The sequence below is a fragment of the Chiloscyllium punctatum genome, chromosome 50 (assembly GCF_047496795.1).
Source record: "Chiloscyllium punctatum isolate Juve2018m chromosome 50, sChiPun1.3, whole genome shotgun sequence".
NCBI classification, from domain to species: Eukaryota; Metazoa; Chordata; class Chondrichthyes; order Orectolobiformes; family Hemiscylliidae; genus Chiloscyllium; species Chiloscyllium punctatum.
In genome coordinates this window covers 28,287,707-28,303,524 of record NC_092788.1, presented here as the reverse complement: position 1 = coordinate 28,303,524, position 15,818 = coordinate 28,287,707, and the positions used below count along the sequence as shown (strand labels likewise).

General features: G+C 51.5%; 1 protein-coding gene across 11 annotated transcripts in view; it reads right to left on the bottom strand.

The window, feature by feature from the left end:
- The window catches only part of huwe1 (HECT, UBA and WWE domain containing E3 ubiquitin protein ligase 1), a 205,966-nt gene that overhangs the window by 99,647 nt on the left and 90,501 nt on the right, over nucleotides 1-15,818 (bottom strand). For all 11 annotated transcript variants that reach the window (XM_072566522.1, XM_072566526.1, XM_072566525.1 and 8 more), the window contains 8 exons: nucleotides 15,538-15,758; nucleotides 9,366-9,423; nucleotides 7,031-7,207; nucleotides 6,061-6,306; nucleotides 4,903-5,036; nucleotides 2,482-2,594; nucleotides 1,533-1,724; nucleotides 384-600 (listed from right to left, as the gene is read on the bottom strand). In XM_072566522.1, the coding sequence (XP_072422623.1) occupies nucleotides 384-600; nucleotides 1,533-1,724; nucleotides 2,482-2,594; nucleotides 4,903-5,036; nucleotides 6,061-6,306; nucleotides 7,031-7,207; nucleotides 9,366-9,423; nucleotides 15,538-15,758 (1,358 nt within the window). The remainder of the gene's footprint in view (nucleotides 1-383; nucleotides 601-1,532; nucleotides 1,725-2,481; nucleotides 2,595-4,902; nucleotides 5,037-6,060; nucleotides 6,307-7,030; nucleotides 7,208-9,365; nucleotides 9,424-15,537; nucleotides 15,759-15,818) is intronic.

The window sequence follows — 15,818 nt, the reverse complement described above, 5'->3', positions numbered from 1 at the left end:
ATCCATACAGACACAGGGAGAATGTGCATACTCCACACAGACAAACACTTGAGGGTGAAATTGAACCCAGGTCCCTGGCACTCTGAGGCAGTAGTGCTAACCACTGAGCCTCTGCGCCATCCCCAACCATTCAAGGGTGGGTCAAGTGCGGAACTGCCGACCATAAATGACAAGTAGCTTCCAGGCCAACTCATCTTATATTGCGGGGGAGAGTTTTCAGTTTGAGTGCTTGCTAGGTAGGGAGCAGCACAGCCACAACCTCACTGAACAGGCTTGCCAAGGTGAGCGACCTTTCCCCATTCCCCATCCCCGACATGAGGCTGCCATGTCCAAGCACACGGTTCCAGCGACGGAAGGTGGAGGGCAGACCGGGTGGAACCTACCTGAACCGAGGGGTCGGTGTGTACGGTGGTGGCTGCCATGACAGCCCTTTGGTCAGGAGCTTGGTGAGTGCGGACGCTGTCCCTCGTGCCGCCGGGGTGGGCGCGGTGGTGGTGCTGGCGGGGTGGTGACTCCGTCTCTGCCGCACGGGCGATCCGACGCACAGCTTGACCAACAAGCCAAAGAGCTCGGCCAGTGCCCTACCGAGCCGCGAGGACGCTGTGGGTTACAATAAAGCCCCAGTTGGAAGGTTACAGCCAGGAAGGGAAACAATCATTATAGAGAGTGAAACCAATCCCCAGAGTGGCAGAGGTAAAGCTGCCACAGGCCCAAGGGTCTATGGGTCTGCTGGGCCAAGTGCTGTCAGTGTTTGACCATTGGCCAGTGTCGCTCTGGAACAGCCCCAAGAGGATGTACAATGAGCGACAGCAGTGTGTTCACCTTCATTAGGTGATGTTGGTGAAATCGCTGCACAGTGGCCATGTCGGAGGGTGTATGACAGGGCCTGCCAGCATCCAGAGCTGCTTCACCCACTAACACTGGAACAATTGATTAGATTACTTACATTGTGGAAACAGGCCCTTCGGCCCAACAGGTCCACACTGACCCGCCAAAGCACAACCCACCTAGACCCATTCCCCTACATTCACCTAACACTACGGGCAATTTCCCATGGCCAATTCACCTAACCTGCACATTTTTGGACTGTGGGAGGAAACCGGAGCAAACCCACGCAGACACAGGGAGAATGTGCAAAATTGAACCCGGGTCTCTGGCGCTGTGAAGCAGCAGTGCTAACCACTGTGCCGCCCACAATTCTGGCACAATTTAGATTAAAGATTAGATTACTTACAGTGTGGAAACAGGCCCAAGTCCACACCACCCCACCGAAGCGCAACCCACCCATACCCCTACATTTACCCCTTACCTAACACTACGGGCAATTTAGCATGGTCAATTCACCTGACCTGCACATCTTTGGACTGTGGGAGGAAACCGGAGCACCCGGAGGAAACCCACGCAGACACGGGGAGAACGTGCAAACTCCACACAGACAGTCACCTGAGGCGGGAATTGAACCCAGGTCTCTGGCACTGTGAGGCAGCAGTGCTAACCACTGTGCCACCTAAAATTCATTGGAAGCGACTCACCCGAGAGCAAGGGTTTGATCTGCTTGATCCGTGCAGCCATGGCTGGTGAGATCTTGGACTTCCCTTTGGCGTCGGAGGTGCTGGGCTCGTCTGTTTCCATCGGTGCGAGAGTGTCCCCATCCAGGCTAATCCCCTCCAAAAACCCCTGAGCTGACGCTTCAACAGTGCTGCTCGCGGCGTCCATTTCCGCTTCTGAAAGGTCCAACAAGAACATGAGACATTTTGGAGGTTTTGTTGTTGGGGGGTGGGGGGGGAAAAAAAAGAGGTTGGAGCAGGGAAATGGGGGGGGGGTTAAACAGAAAGCAAACGTGGGCGGACGAATGGGTTCAGGGAAGCTTTGATGTCTTCGTGAGCAGGAGTTGGACCTCCACAATGTCTGAGATCACATCAAACAAAACAGCCTCTGAAAACATGACTGATGTCCCTGTGGCCACAGATGGCACATTAGATCTGAATCAGAGCTTCTGCTGACACCAAGTTCCAGTCGGATGTCACCCCAGGTCCACTGCACCAGCCCCGGCCCTCGACTGTGCACCACCTACATTTTAAAACCCCCTCTGTAACCTGCGTCCCTCCCGCTATCCGTAAGCATCGCCATTCACAGACTCTCAGCGTTGCTCCAATCCTGGTCTTCTCCCAAGTTAAAAAAGAAATTGCCCCAGCACTGGTGACTGCGCCTTCAGCTCCAAGGTCTATGATTCACCACCCAGCCCGTGCTCCGAACCCCGCATTAAAAAATTTCAGTGAAAGCCGTCTCTTTCATTCCACCACCCCTGCCAACCTCCTTCAAGTTAATATCCAGCGCTGGGATTGAGTTTGCAGCTTTTTGTCCTCCCCATACCTCCTGACGGGGCCAAGCATCAATGATTGTTTAACACATGTTGAAAAGGTGCTGCGTGAATGCGAGGTGGTGTCGCTGTCGACTGGCATGACCGTGCGAAAAGCTCACCTGTGCGCTTCGCTCCGGTGGAGGTACCTGGTGTGGCAGCAGTGGCAAGCTTGTCCTCCTTTGGTACCAGTTTCTGCATGTCGGCCTGGCCAAACTCGCAGCCAGCTGGAAGACTGAATCCAAACAAGACGGTTAGCCACCCACACGTACCTTCGAGCCGCACGTCACAAACTCACTCAGGGCTTTCAAACCTTGCAATGCTAACTCCTCCCTCCCCCATTTAAAATCTCACTGCTGCTTGAAATCAGCTTTTTCAGAGTCGGAAAGCATGCAGCAGGTCAGGCAGCATCTGAGGAAGGACATTTCATCAGGAATATGCCCGAAATGGCGATTCTCTTGCTGCTTGGATGCTGCCTGACCTGCTGTGTTTCTCCAGCACTACATTTTTCACAACTCTGATCTGTAGTCCTCACTTCCCCGCAGTCAACCTTTTCAGGCAACATACAGGAAAAAGGGTTTAAGGAGTAGGCCTTTGAGCCAGCTCCACCACTCAATATCATCATGGCTGATGCCTTTTATCCACCCCATTAGTGATCAGAATCACAGAATGCGTTACACTAGGCGGTCAGCCTGGCCTTGTCAAGGGCAGGTCATGTCTGAGAAATTTGATTGAGTTCTTTAATGAGGTAGCAGAGACAGTGAACGAGGACAGTGCAGTGGATGTCGTATATTCGGACTTTCAGAAAACATTTGATACCTTGCGACATGGCAGGTTGGTTAGTCAGTTAGAAATGTTTGGGATTGATGGGTCCTTGACATCATGGATCAAGACAGTGGCTAAAAGGTAGGAAATGGGAGTAGGTACAGACAGGCATTCCTCAAATTGGAGAGACATTCAAAGTGAAGTTCCCCAGGGATCGAGGTTAGGACCCTCACCTTTTCTGATTTATATGAACAATTTGGAACTGGGCATTGAAGACAAAATCTGTAAATTTGCAGATGATGCAAAGCTAGGGAGAATAGCGAATTGGGAAGGTGACACTGAGCAACCTCAGAGAGACACTGACAAGTTGGCCAAACGAACAGACACCTGGAAGATGAAATTCAGAGCACAGAAATGGGAGATGATACATTGCGGTAGACGAAACCCAGCGAGACAGTACAGGCTCAATGGTACAACTCTGAGGGGAGTACAGGGGCAGAGGATCTTTGAGGTTCACGTACATCATCCTCTGAAGGTGGTCAGGCAAGTTGAAGCAGTGAATAGGATCGTGGGGTTTAAAGATAGAGACCTAGAGCATGAAAGCAAGGGAGTGATGTTACACCTCTACAAACCGTTGTCAGACCACATTTGGAGTATTGTGTCTAATTCTGGGCTCTTAAGGATATTAGAGTCGTGGAGGGAGTCCAAAGGAGGTTTATTAGAATGATGCCAGGAATGAGGGATTTTTGAAACGTTGGAGAAACCTTTGAAGGAGAGAACATTACGAAGTGACCTTACTGAAGTGTTCAAAATTAAGAACAATTTTGATAGGGTGAAAAAGGACATTCTGTTTTCAATAGTTAATAAGTCAGCAACTAGCGGTTCCAATTTCAAGACGGTCAGTGGGACAGCTAGGAGATGAGGAGAAATCTCTTTATTCTGTGTTGTCAGGAATTGGAATGCGCTGCCTGGGAGTGGCAGAGGCGGGATTCAACAGGAGGCTTCAAAACAGAGCTGGACATATATTTGAAAGGATTCAGAGGGTTATGGAGATACATCTGGAGAACAGGACTTGCTGAGGAGCTCTCTCGGAAGCTGCTACAGACACAATGGATCTTTTGCTAGGATGCTCTGAATGCCTGTCTCCACCACCTTTCCATAGAGAGCATTCCAAGCCCTGACTGCTTGCTACCTGGAAGAGATATTTCTCACTTCGCCTACTTCGGTTCCAAAATACTAAAAACTGTGCCCCTCTGGTTCTGGATTTGCTTAGCAGAGGAAAAGGTTCTTCCGATCCAGTCTGTCAGATCTCTCATAGTTCCAATACGCCCCCATCAAATCTCCCCTTCGCCTTCTCTTGCACAAGGAAACCAGCCCCAGTTTCGACTGTCTTCCTTCACAACTGAAAGGGTTCAGACATAACACCATTCTTGTAAACAGGTGCAGTAACTGCAACCTCAAACAGCTCCAAAATGAAGCAAACTGCCGACATATACGCAGCAGCCAGGAAGGGGAATGTTTTGGCCCAATCTCCAATGTGACAAGAGAGTGTTCCACCCTTAACTTCACACATTGCTCGTTTCCTGCACTTGGGGTCCAGTCTCTTCTACTTAATGTTGGGTCAATTCCAGGAAGATTTTTAAAATCTGTCATTTACCCTCAGAGATCAGAGCTCAAGGTCCTGAATGACTGCACAAACCATGGTCCTCCAGCGCTTCCAAAGATTTGAATGCCAGGAGATTCTCTTCTTATTCCTTCTGCGTTCCCATGGGACTCACCTGTTTGGGGTACAGAGGGACAGTAGCACAGTGCTCTCCCACACCAGCGAGCAGTACAGTTGGCTCAGCTTGTTCAGGACGTTCAGGCCTAGCTGAGAGCCCCATTGGTTGACAGATATCGAACGGATTTCACTCTGAAAGAACAGAGTCAGGACGTGAGAGCGCTACCCACTTCCCAACACCACATGGGCTTACTAACAGGCGAGCCTATCCACACATACACTTTCTCAAGCAAACGTAATTATCAGATGCTCCTTACATGTTCAAGAGCTGGAAGGTTCTCACATTTATAAACCATACCCTGAATGTGGCAAAATGCCCCAGGAGCAGAGTTCTTCAGAGTCAATCTTACAGTGTCACAGTCAGAGCCTCCAAACAGCATCCCACCCGGATACCCCTTCCCCAACACTATCCCTGCAATTTCCACAGCTAATCCAGCTCGACTACACATCCCTGGACACTATGGGGCAATTTAGCACGGCCAATCCACCCTAACCTGCACATCCCTGGGCACTATGGGGCAATTTAGCACGGCCAATCCACCCTAACCTGCACATCCCTGGGCACTACGGGGACAATTTAGCACGGCCAATCCACCCTAACCTGCACATCCTTGGGCACTACGGGGACAATTTAGCACGGCCAATCCACCCTAACCTGCACATCCTTGGGCACTACGGGGACAATTTAGCACGGCCAATCCACGCTAACCTGCACATCATGGGTAATTTAGCATGGGCCATCCACCTAACTGCATACCTTTAGACTGTGGGAGGAAACCAGAGCACCCAGAATAAACCTATGCAGATAGAGGGAGAGTTCCACGCAGACAGAAAGTTACCCGAGGGTGGACTTAAACCCTGGTCCCTAGCAGCGAGAGGCAGCAGTGCTAACCACTGAGCCAACCATGCCTCCCCCACAGTCAGAGCTACAGAAGGGGACCCCAGTCCCTTAAAGACACAGCTTGAAAGCAAACCAGCTGGCAGAGAGACAAGGAGGAGCGGGCACAGGCGCAATACAGTCAGCAATCACACGCTAGGGAGGGTGAGAGAGTGTGCGCAAACAGACAATGGATCTCTCAGGCCGGTCAGCTTCCAGGTGGGTGAACTTTGACCTCACCTCCCTTCAACCGACGAGCAGAGTTTTTCAGACTCTCACCTGGCCCACTCTGCAGGTGTGCACAAACATCATGATGTAGGCGTGTGCTGCAGTGAGAGCGTGCAGCAGCGGTGTGGCCTGGGCCGAGAGTGTGGCATCCACCACGTTGCCAGCGTTTGCCAGCTCCCGTAGGAGGACAGAGCCACCAGGGGTGTCAATGGGTCGGTGCAGGGGCTCCAACGACGACAGTATGGTGTCCAGTTGAACGAGACCTTCCTGCAGCACCTTCAACTCGTGCGACAGTGTCTGCAGGAAGACGATGGGAAAAAGATGGATTAGCTTCGGATCATGTTCCAGACGCTGATGTGCACAGCACAAAACAAACTCATTAAGCACCTCCTTCAAGAGAGAACCTTACATTACCAAATCAGACAGACTCACGCCTTTCAATAACAATGATATTATGATATTAGAGGGAATGAAAGCTTTAGTAAATGGGGGGGGCAAGGAGGAGGAGTAGACAGGCAGAAGGACACACAGACAGCGGGCAGAGACAAACACACACACACTGACCGGCAGAGAGAGAGAGAGAGAGAGAGAGAGAGAGAGAGAGAGAGAGACACACACACACTGACCGGCAGAGAGAGAGAGACACACACACACTGACCGGCAGAGAGAGAGAGAGAGAGAGAGAGAGAGAGACACACACTGACCGGCGGGGGAGAGAGAGAGAGAGAGAGAGAGAGAGAGAGAGAGAGAGAGAGAGAGAGAGAGAGAGAGACACACACATACACACACAAACAGCGAGAGAAACAGCGAGAGAGACGCGCGCACACACACACAGACCGGCAGAAAGAAACAGTGAGAGACACACACCCAGACCGGCAGAGAGACATATACTGACTGGCAGACAGAAACAGAGAGAGACACAGACCGGCAGACAGAAACAGAGAGACAGACACAGACACAGACCAGCAGAGAGAAAGAGAGAGCGCGCCACCGGCAAACAAAGTGATCTCATGACACCCACCAGAATGGATTTGCACACTCCTGCAACAGCCTGGCATGCTGCAGATGTGGGGAAATCGATGGGAAGATTCGGCAGCCCCAGGATACAGACGAGAGGCTGCAGCCCCTTCTGGGTCACAAACTCCTGACAGTGGTCATCGGTTGTGTTGTTGCTCAGGATCGATTCAACAAACTTCATCTTGTGGAACGGGAAAGAGAGATAGAATGTTTAGTGGAGACTGGGTTTAAGGGGATGGTATAAAGAGACAGGCTTGGTTAGAATTCGACAGAGCACATCTGCAACACGCGCACGAAGGTTCGGTTTCCAAGATTAAGGAAAAATAACAGTCCGGTTGAGGTGATTCAGCGGAAGTTAATCTCTGGGAGGAGCAGCTTGGCCTTTGAAGAAAGGCTGAATAAACTGGGCCACCATCCTCTGGGGTTAGAAGACCGAGAGACCTCACTCAAACAAACAAAGATGCTGAAGGGGTTCGGACAGCGTGGAGGCTGAGAGATGGTTGAAGAATCTAAAACGGTTGGGAAGACTTTCAGAATACGGGGACACTGAGAACCGAGATGAGGAGAAGTAACTTCAGCGAGAGGGCTGAGAATGTTTGGAATCCAGCACGCAAGGGGGTCGTGGCTGCTTCATCATTGAGGCTGGGACACAGGGGGTTGTTTTTGGTCTCTCAGGAGACAGGGTGAGGCAGGCAAGTGGACCTGAAGCCCCAGACCACCCATGTTCACAGTGAACGGCAGAGCAGGCTCGATGGGCTGAATGGTCCACTCCAGTACACTCTTACCAATAGGTTCAGATCACTTACAATGGGAGGAAGCTCAACTAGGGCAGAAACACTACAAGAGACACGGCCCGGCTGATTACCATGCTGCCAATTTCCACAATTGCCGCAAGCTAGCTCAGTTAGTGAACCACAGAGCGCGACGGTCCCTGGTTCAACCACTGGAATACGCTGTGCAACACATCTCACCCAGAGTAGGGCTGCAGCTACAACAGACCCTGGGATATTAGGCAGGGGAAGGGTAGGGAATGAAGATCAAAGACGGGGGAAAACAGAGAACGAACGACGTAGGGCCCACTTGAGACAGGATTGCATTCTGTGTGGGAGAGACATGGAGGCTGGAGCTTTCCATGGGAACATGAATCTCAAAAGTAACCAATCACAAGCAGCTTTTTTTTTATTTCCATCACAGGAAGGAACTACTGTCCACCACCAGCTGCCTCTTGAAAGAGCAGGAGTGAACTACACTCTGTGTGGTGTAGGGACAGCTGCAGGACCGTAAGGGAGAGGGATTCCAGGATTCTGACCCAGCGACATAGCGAAGGAACGCCCAATATTGTACAAAGTCAGGACGACAAGTGCGTTGGAGGGGAGTGTGCACTTGATGCCAGTGTGTCTGCTGCTGGAGGGTATAAATCATGGGTTCGGAAGGTGCTGCCGGTGAAGCCTGGGTCAGCTGCTGGAGTGCATCTTCTAGATTGTAGATATTGACCAATCTTTTGCTACATTTCCCTTCAATGGAATTAGGAAACACAAGTTGCACACAGACAGAAATCAATAACCAGTCAGGCCAGAAGCTGCACTAACCATAAATTCAGATCCATTTAGAGTGCGCAATAAATATTAGCTTGGTCAACAGCACCCACAGTCTGTGAAACAACAGCAATTCTGTGGTACAGTACTGGTGGGGACAGGTCTGTCCCTGTATAACACTGGGGTACAGTACTGGTGGGGGACAGGTCTGTCCCTGTATAACACTGGGGTACAGTACTGGGTGGGGACAGGTCTGTCACTGTATAACACTGGGGTACAGTACTGGTGGGGACAGGTCTGTCCCTGTATAACACTGGGGTACAGTACTGGGTGGGGACAGGTCTGTCCCTGTATAACACTGGGGTACAGTACTGGTGGGGGACAGGTCTGTCCCTGTATAACACTGGGGTACAGTACTGGTGGGGGACAGGTCTGTCCCTGTATAACACTGGGGTACAGTACTGGTGGGGGACAGGTCTGTCCCTGTATAACACTGGGGTACAGTACTGGTGGGGGACAGGTCTGTCCCTGTATAACAACTGGGGTACAGTACTGGTGGGGGACAGGTCTGTCAGTGTATAACACTGGGGTACAGTACTGGTGGGGACAGGTCTGTCACTGTATAACACTGGGGTACAGTACTGGTGGGGGATGGGTCTGTCACTGTATAACACTGAGGGACAGGTCTGTCACTGTATAACATTGGGGGACAGTACTGCTGGGGGACAGGTCTGTCATTGTATATCACACTGGGGCACAGTACCATTGTGGACATGTCTGGATGAGAGTTAACAGCTCACTTACCACATTCAGTATATAATCCATCAGTGGAATGGGTACCCTCTCCTCTGTGCCAACCACTCTGAGAATACGAAAACAAATAAGACAATGTTTTGGCAAGTATTTAAAAGAACCAAGGCAGGATTCGTGCCCAAACAGTGACCCACCCAGAGGTAAATGAGCTTTGCTTAACGACCCAAATGGTCACTGAACAGAGATCCTTTCTGCAGCTCTTACATGTACAGGTGCAAAGCAAGCCATACCAACAATGGAGGCAATTCTACCCTACACATCAACGGATCGCTCCCCTTCACGTAGGGATCAAATCTCCTTTTGGAGATCATAACTAAATCTGCAGCTCCCCTTTCTTTCCTGGCAGCAAGTGAGCTAATTTCTCAGGTCCTTCCATGCCTCTGTGGGCCCTCGTTTACCGAGCTGCCTGCTGAGAGGAACCATTCCTGAGCAAGAAACAAACAGCAAAGGTAGGCCAATCCTGCTGCAAGAAGATTGAGGAAGATTGTGGCCAATCTGTGTTTCCAGTCTGAATGCCACACACCCATTCACATCCAACAGACCGATTCCCCTGAGCAACAAGAACCAATCCACCTTCACCTTACTCAACCAGCCCACTACCACTGCCTTCAGAGATCATTTTCTGAAGTCTCACAACCAGAGACGAACACTTCCCTCCGCCTGTGTCCTAAAAGGGTGAGCCTGAATTTTATAACAATGCCCCCCTCGCTCTGCACTCACCCACAACAGGGAACATTCAGCCCATGTCGACGTTGGGAAAGCCATCCAGAATCTCATGCATTTCCAATCTCGAGTCATCCCTCACTCTTTGAAACTCATTTAACCTCTGGAAATCCAACACGATTCTGATCGTAACAGACAGACCACCGCTAAATGCTTTTAGCCAGCAGACTCTGCATGCATTAACTTCAGAAACAGAAACAGAAACTGGACACAGAGACAACCTAAATGGATGTCTACTGCAGGAGGATCAGACCTGCTGGTCTACACCTGTAAGGGTGCTTGAGCAGGGCTGGACTTTTCTGCATTTGGGAGGGGAGCCTGGGCAGAGGAGGGACGCAGGAGTCAGAGAAAGTGACAGTGATCCAGGGGTCGTAGGAGGTGACCGCGATCCAAGGGGTCGCGGGGATCGGAGGTGGCGATAGCAATCCAGAGGGTCAGAGGAGGCAACAGCGATCCAGGCGGTCGCAGGTGGTGACAGCGATCTCAGGGGGTCACAGGAGGTGACAGCGATCCAGGGGGCCGACGGAGGCGACAGCGATCCAGGGGGTCGCGGGGGCCAGCAGTGGAGACAGTGACCCAGGGGGTCAGCGGTGGCCACAGCGATCCAGGGGGTCGCGGGGGTCAGCGGTGGCAACAGCGATCCCGGGGGTCGCAGGGGTCGGAGGTGGCGACAGCAATAGAGGGGGTCGTGGGGGTCGGAGGTGGCAACAGTGATCCAGGGGGTTGGCGATGGAGACAGCGATCCAGGGGGGCATGGGGGTTGGAGGTGGTAACAGCAATCCAGGGGGTCGGAGGTGGTAACAGCGATCCAGGGGGTCGGAGGTGGCGACAGCGATCCAGGGGGTCGGAGGGGTCGGAGGTGGTAACAGCGATCCAGGGGGTCGGAGGTGGTGACAGCGATCCAGGGGGTTGCAGGGGTCAGAGGTTACAGTGATGAAGATGGTTTAACAGTTGACGAAACTAAAAAAGGCAGCATTGAGTCGAGATGACGGTAATGGATGAAACTCATGCAGTCACCCTGAGCATCTGTCCACCTACAGCTGCCTGTAGCGGGCAGCTGACACACTGCCAGGGTCTCAAAGTCATTTCTCTGCTGCTGAAGATATCCCTCCACTCATTAACAGGAACTGCCAAAAAAACCCTGGCACAAGGGGTTAACAACCAATGCGTTCCTGCACAAAACATTGCGGCTTTTTTGTTTTCGAAAGCAGACCCACATGCTTTGGGGGGTAATGCCCCCGGAAACCACACGAAGATGAGAAACTGGTTGACAACAGCGACATACTCACTCGCGCCTGGCACGGCAAACGGGCTCCCATCAAAATGGCGACCACCCTGCTCAAGAGGCAGAGCGATACATCAACAAGCTGCCCCTGCCCGTCTCAGAGAGACAGAGAGGGGGAGGTTAACAGCGACTGAAGTGAACACAGGCTGGAGACCGAGAATCACCGGAAGGGCCCTCCATACGCTAACAGCGATAAGTTGGCCCAGACCCTCAGACAACCACCACCACTGCAATGCGGCTGTCGGTCTCTCTCGCTCGCTGGCAGCCACCCAACCCTTTGGGAGGATGCCTGTTGCCATTCTCTGACCAGCCGAAGTCTCATTCGTTTCAAAAGCGAGAGAGAGAGAGAAAAAAAAATGCCCCAGCACGTGACAAAAACCACTCGTCGGGCCGAGGCGCTGCCTGCTCCCCCCCCCCACTCCCACATCAGGGCCCCAAAGGCCAGGGGAGGACAGGGCTACCAGACCCGTAACGGGAGTGGGTGCTCACGCTGGATGCTGAACCTGACCGGAGGCTGACGCAGCAGAATCACGCCCTCGAAAAGAAACGGGGCCAGGGGAAGCATGTCACCCCCTCCCCCCCGCCACGCTGCCTGCCTTCAGCCTCAGACAGTCGCAACCCACAGGCACGAACGAGGGGCACAGCCACACAACAATAGAGCCGCAGTGAGTTTCCACTGCGCCGGCGTGAACGACACCACAGCCTTCGATCCCGACTCAAGTCAGTACCGAGGTATCCGGCCGGCTCCAGGACAAGACTCCTTCTGGATCAGGGGGATCGCTGGCTGGCAGGGCTGAACTGTTTGACGGCGGGGATGCTGAGGCAACCAGTGTCACTGTACGGCACTTCCACATCCCACCACTTGCAAAGGATTTGCAAGTTCAGAAAGGGGGAGAGAGAGGACATTTCTCTCCGAGGCACACAGAGGTTCAATGCACCATGAAAGGCGAGGTGGCATCTTAGACAGAGTGCTGGCAACTGGCAGGACCTGGGCGGATGCCAGATGCCTTTTGGGCCCCCCCCCCCTTACACAAGAACTGCTCTTTATGCTTTTGTATTGCGCCTTTAACTCAGTGGAAACGTCCTCATCCTCACCCCAGTCACGTCACACTTGGGCAATCATGACAAGAATTGGCATCAAGACAGAGGGGATTTCTGCATAACGATCAAAGGGGGAGATTTTAAGAAACATTGGAGGCAGAGAGAGGGGCGGGAAGGGGGAAGAGAGGGAGGGAAAGAGTCAGACAGACAGACGTGAAAAGGTTGAGAGAAGGATTTCTAAAGACCGAGAGACCAGTCATACTGCGTGCCGTTTTAGTTTGCTTTGTAGTGTGCTGGTCTCCTTACTTGAGAAAGGACGCACTGGCACTTGAAGTGGTGCTGGAGGTGATTCACCAAGTTGATTCCAGAGTCGAGAGGGTTGACTTATGAGGAGAGACCGAGTCAACGGGGACTATACTCAACAGAATTTAGAAGAATGAGGGTGGATCTTATAGAAATGTATAAAGTCATGGAGGGAATAAATAAGATAGAAGCAGGAAAGTTGCTGCCACGGGAGGGTGAAACTAGAACTAGGGGACATCGCCTCAAGATGACGGGGAGCAGATTTCAGACTGAGTGGAGGAGGAACTTCTTCACCAAAAGTTTGTGAATGTGCATGACTCCCTAACCCAGTGAAGCAGTTAAGACCACCCTGTTGATTGTTTTTTGAACAGTAAGGGAATTACAGGTTATGGTAAGTGGGCAGGTAAGTGGAGCCGAGTCCACGTAAAGATCAGCCATGATCTTACCGAATGGTGGAGCAGGCTCGAGGGGCCAGATGGCCGACTCCTGCTCCTTGTTCTTACATTCTCAAACGAGCCGAGAAACCAACGATGGTGGAGAGGGTAAGGGCAGAGTGGGTGCTAAGAGATGGGAGACCCCAGCACTGACCTCCGAGGGATACATGCTGAAAGGAGTTCTATTTGACAACACTGCAAAATAGGACTGGCTCCAGAGATTCAAAAATCAACACATGGTTTCGTCCAGTGAGGAGAGGATAGACTGAGACTCCGTTATCGCAGGGAGAGCTCTTTCCCATGGCAGGACATTTCAGCAATTGTAGGTGAACTCTGGAATGGCACATCACAGTCAGACCCTGCCTTCACTGGGAGGGGGTCCAGAACCAGTGACTCGATGCCATTTGACACAAGATCCGGAAGAGAGGTGGAAAACGATTAATAAATCATTTTCGCAGGGAAACTGGGAAGGTACCATGAGGAACAGAAACAAAACACGTCAATGGGCTTGGGACCAAACGAGACTGTTCTGCCAAACAGACAGCAGAGGCTTAACGGGACTACTTCTAGTACGCTCCAATCTGACTGTTGACAAGTCACTTAAACATTTGTTTTAAAACCCCTCCGCCTTCCAGAACCAGAGATCTGAAACAGAAATGAGGAGATAAACTGGTGCCAGTCCATGGTGAAGCTGGGGGAGTCAGCAGTCTGGTCACTGGAGGGTTAACAGTCCAAAGCTGGGAACTGGAGGGGCTGTCTTTCCATTCCAATGCGCCGCTGGCACAGCTTCAGAGGAGAGACATGGGAGAATCTGCCAAAAAGGAGCAAAGCCAAACTCCAGACAGAGAAGAGAGAGCATAAACAGGACTTTTTAAGGCCATTCAGGAAAGTGTGAAAGGACTGCCGACGGTGGGGAGGACACTAGCAAATCCAAATGTCCGTGTCTGAGCTAGGCGGGAAAAGGCCTGTGGGATGGGGGGGGGGGTCCTTTTCTTAAAACCTGAGGGGTCAGCAATCAGCAGGCAGAGTGTGACTGGCACTTGAAAGGATAGTGGCGCAAAAGCACTGAGCATGTTCAATTGCACTGAAATTAGGATGTATTTTTCTCGCCCACCTCAGGAGTCTCCATTCAGCAAGTGGCCTTCAGTTCTTACAGTTATATGCAACCTGTCCAATTTCAAATTTCATGGGGAGGCTGGGGAGAGAGATTTAGGCAGGGGGGGTCGAGAGCGTGTAAATAATACAATGGCTTAACAGCAACTTTCAAAAGAAAAGTGCATCCAGCGAACGCCACTTTCAGTTTACAAATGTAGAGAGACAGCGTTACCACTGTATCTAACCCTGTGCTGTACCTGTCCTGGGAGGGTTTGATTTTGTGTGTGTGTGTGTGTGTGTGTGTGTGTGTGTGTGGCCTCAGTGTAGAGAGAGCTTTACTCTGTATCTAACCCCTGTGTTGCCCTTCTCCTGGGAGTGTTTGTTGAGAGGGCAGTGTAGATAGTGCTTTAATCTTTATCTAACCCTGTGCTGTACCTATCTTAGGAGCGTTTGATGGGGACAGTGCACGGGGAGTTTTACTTTTCAGTTTGAGTGTGTACAGGGAGGGTTCAGTGCCTGAAATGGACAGGCACTGATTTTCCTCATCTGTATTTAAAAAAAAGCTAGAGGAACTGTGAATGTCGGTAATCAGAAAAAGCTGGAAAAACTCAGCAGGTCTGGCAACATCTGTGGACATAAATCAGAGTTAACATTTCGGGAACAGTAAACCTTCTTCAGAACACCCTTCTGAAGGAGGGCCATTTGACCCAAAACATGAACTCTAATTTCTCTCCACAGATGCTGCCAGACCTGCTGAGCTTTTCCAGCAATTTCGGTTTCCTCCTTTATACCTTCATCATCCTGAAATTGAGAGCCATGGCGGAGTCGCCCACTCCGAACTCACTCACCCAGTGTGCATGTACACTGTGTAAGCCCCAAATCTCATTCCTTTAAGCTGCTGGCTTGATGATGCCTGCTTGACAACTACAGAGGAACCTTGATTATCTGGCATCCAATTAAACCAAATTTCGGATGATCCACAAGATCCCAATGTGTGGCTAATTATCTTACCCAGCATTCCATTAACCGAATGAAATACTCTCTGCCTGTATCCTTCGGATAATCAAAGTTCCTCTGTCCGTGGTGGACCCTGGCCCGGAAGCGAATGAACTCTTAAAAGCAACAGGTGGCCAACCATTCCAACGCAGCCTGGGTGTGGAGTCAACTCACTGCCGTATAACTCAAAGGCGATTCTCTACAAGTGCTGGCCACCCGACTTGAGCGCATGCACAGATGTCAATTCAATGCACCCACCCCTTAAAGCAGCTGAGCAATGACTTACTGCTGGTTGGGTTCGGGGTCACTCTGTTGAGCAGCCATACTGCTGCTGAAGCTCTGCATGGCCTGAACCTCCTCTTCCTCCTCATCTTCGCTGGATGCTTCCTCAGCAGCATGATTGGAGCGAGGGGGAGGAGCACTGGCACTCCCATCCGCCTTCTGGATGGAAGGCTTCTGGCAGATGTACTTGGGGTCTCTTCCCAGATTGCAGATTTCTTCGAGCAACTGAAAAGGGGGAACAAGGCACGTTAGTTCCAATAACACGCTGGCCATCTTTGCCTCCCT